General features: G+C 29.1%; 1 protein-coding gene across 1 annotated transcript; it reads right to left on the reverse strand.

Annotated features, from left to right (window-relative positions):
* Positions 1-6: 6 nt before the first annotated feature.
* Positions 7-1,272, reverse strand: LOC109863532 (the record flags this gene model as incomplete). The annotated part of the gene is made up of 5 exons (XM_020443790.1): positions 1,023-1,272; positions 715-898; positions 488-571; positions 214-397; positions 7-78 (listed from the first exon to the last, which is right to left on the reverse strand). Coding segments are annotated over exons 2-5 (423 nt in total), but the record flags the coding sequence as incomplete, so codon positions are not given.
* Between the last annotated feature and the right edge of the window lie 18 nt (positions 1,273-1,290).

Here is a 1,290-nt window from a genome sequence, read left to right on the forward strand (position 1 = left end):
AATAACTGCTTCCGCAAAATCAAGAACTTCCCGTCGTGTTTGGACCACCATCAAATTCAGCAAAGATTTAAAGCAAATCTAAAATAGTTTTCATTATTACAAATAATATTATTATATATTATCATATATTTTTTCTTTTTTCAAATATATTTGTATGTAAAGAAATCATCTTATTATAACAAGTGTATACAAATATGATAATGTATAAATTACTTGATCAATAATATAAATTCCGTAAAACGTGAAAAAACCTTCCATAAACCAAGAATCAGAGTGTTTCAATGTAGGTAACCATTCATTGAAAATTTCTTGTATTACAGTACGTGCGATCAAACATGTTACTTCTTTTCTTCGTGTAAGTGAATCTATTTTGTCATCGTATATAATGTCAGCTACACTGAAAGTAAGTTTGTTCTTACTGCAAACGTTTCATTCTTGATACAGCAGTTTATAAACTTTTTTTATTGTTTTGAGTTATGTATCTTACTTGTAAAGAATAAGATTTTTGGTTATTATAGTTTCGTAATGGCTAGAATTTATAGGAAGTATTTCATAAGACCATGATACATCTCTGCAATTGTTTTTAACATAGTANCTGATATTTTTAATAACAGATATTGCATACACCAAGCTACTTGTCATATGTGGGTTATTTAAAGAAAAATAAACTTCCGAAGATACGACTACTACTGATACTGAATGAGTAGACATTACTGTAGGTGTAAGAGGAAAGTATGTACAGGACATATTTCCTTCACGAGTTCTATAACCACGCATATGTGAAAAAGCAATTTCATCGTTGTTGTGATAAATGCGAATACTAAATGTGGCCTTAATTGCTGGGTTTTTCCAATACGGAAATATCCATTCAGCGGGAATACGCGGCAAAATTAAGTAACTATATAGTGAAAAACGTGAGTGCTAGAGATAAATTAATAATTTACTAATAAAAGTATATATAAATTATATTAGAACAGAACAATAGTAATACTAATTAATACTTCAAGTTATTATGCACTTACTTTGTGTCTTCAGATTGCTGTACATATGATAAAACAGTAGCAACTTTGTCTAAAGTACAATTATATACCGTATTTATCCTGTATATTCCGGTTTTTAGATATGTTATTTGAAGCGACTCTGTACTACTTTTGCGATTCACTAGAATGACTCTGATGGTTTTGAATCGATGTTTTGTAAAATTTGACTTCGACGTTGTCCAAAGTACAAAAGTAAAATTATCGCGTATATTACTACCAAGAAAAGAAATTTTCGATTCATCACAATAAG

This window comes from Pseudomyrmex gracilis, unplaced genomic scaffold (assembly GCF_002006095.1).
Source record: "Pseudomyrmex gracilis isolate BER0280 unplaced genomic scaffold, ASM200609v1 scaffold_6124, whole genome shotgun sequence".
NCBI classification, from domain to species: Eukaryota; Metazoa; Arthropoda; class Insecta; order Hymenoptera; family Formicidae; genus Pseudomyrmex; species Pseudomyrmex gracilis.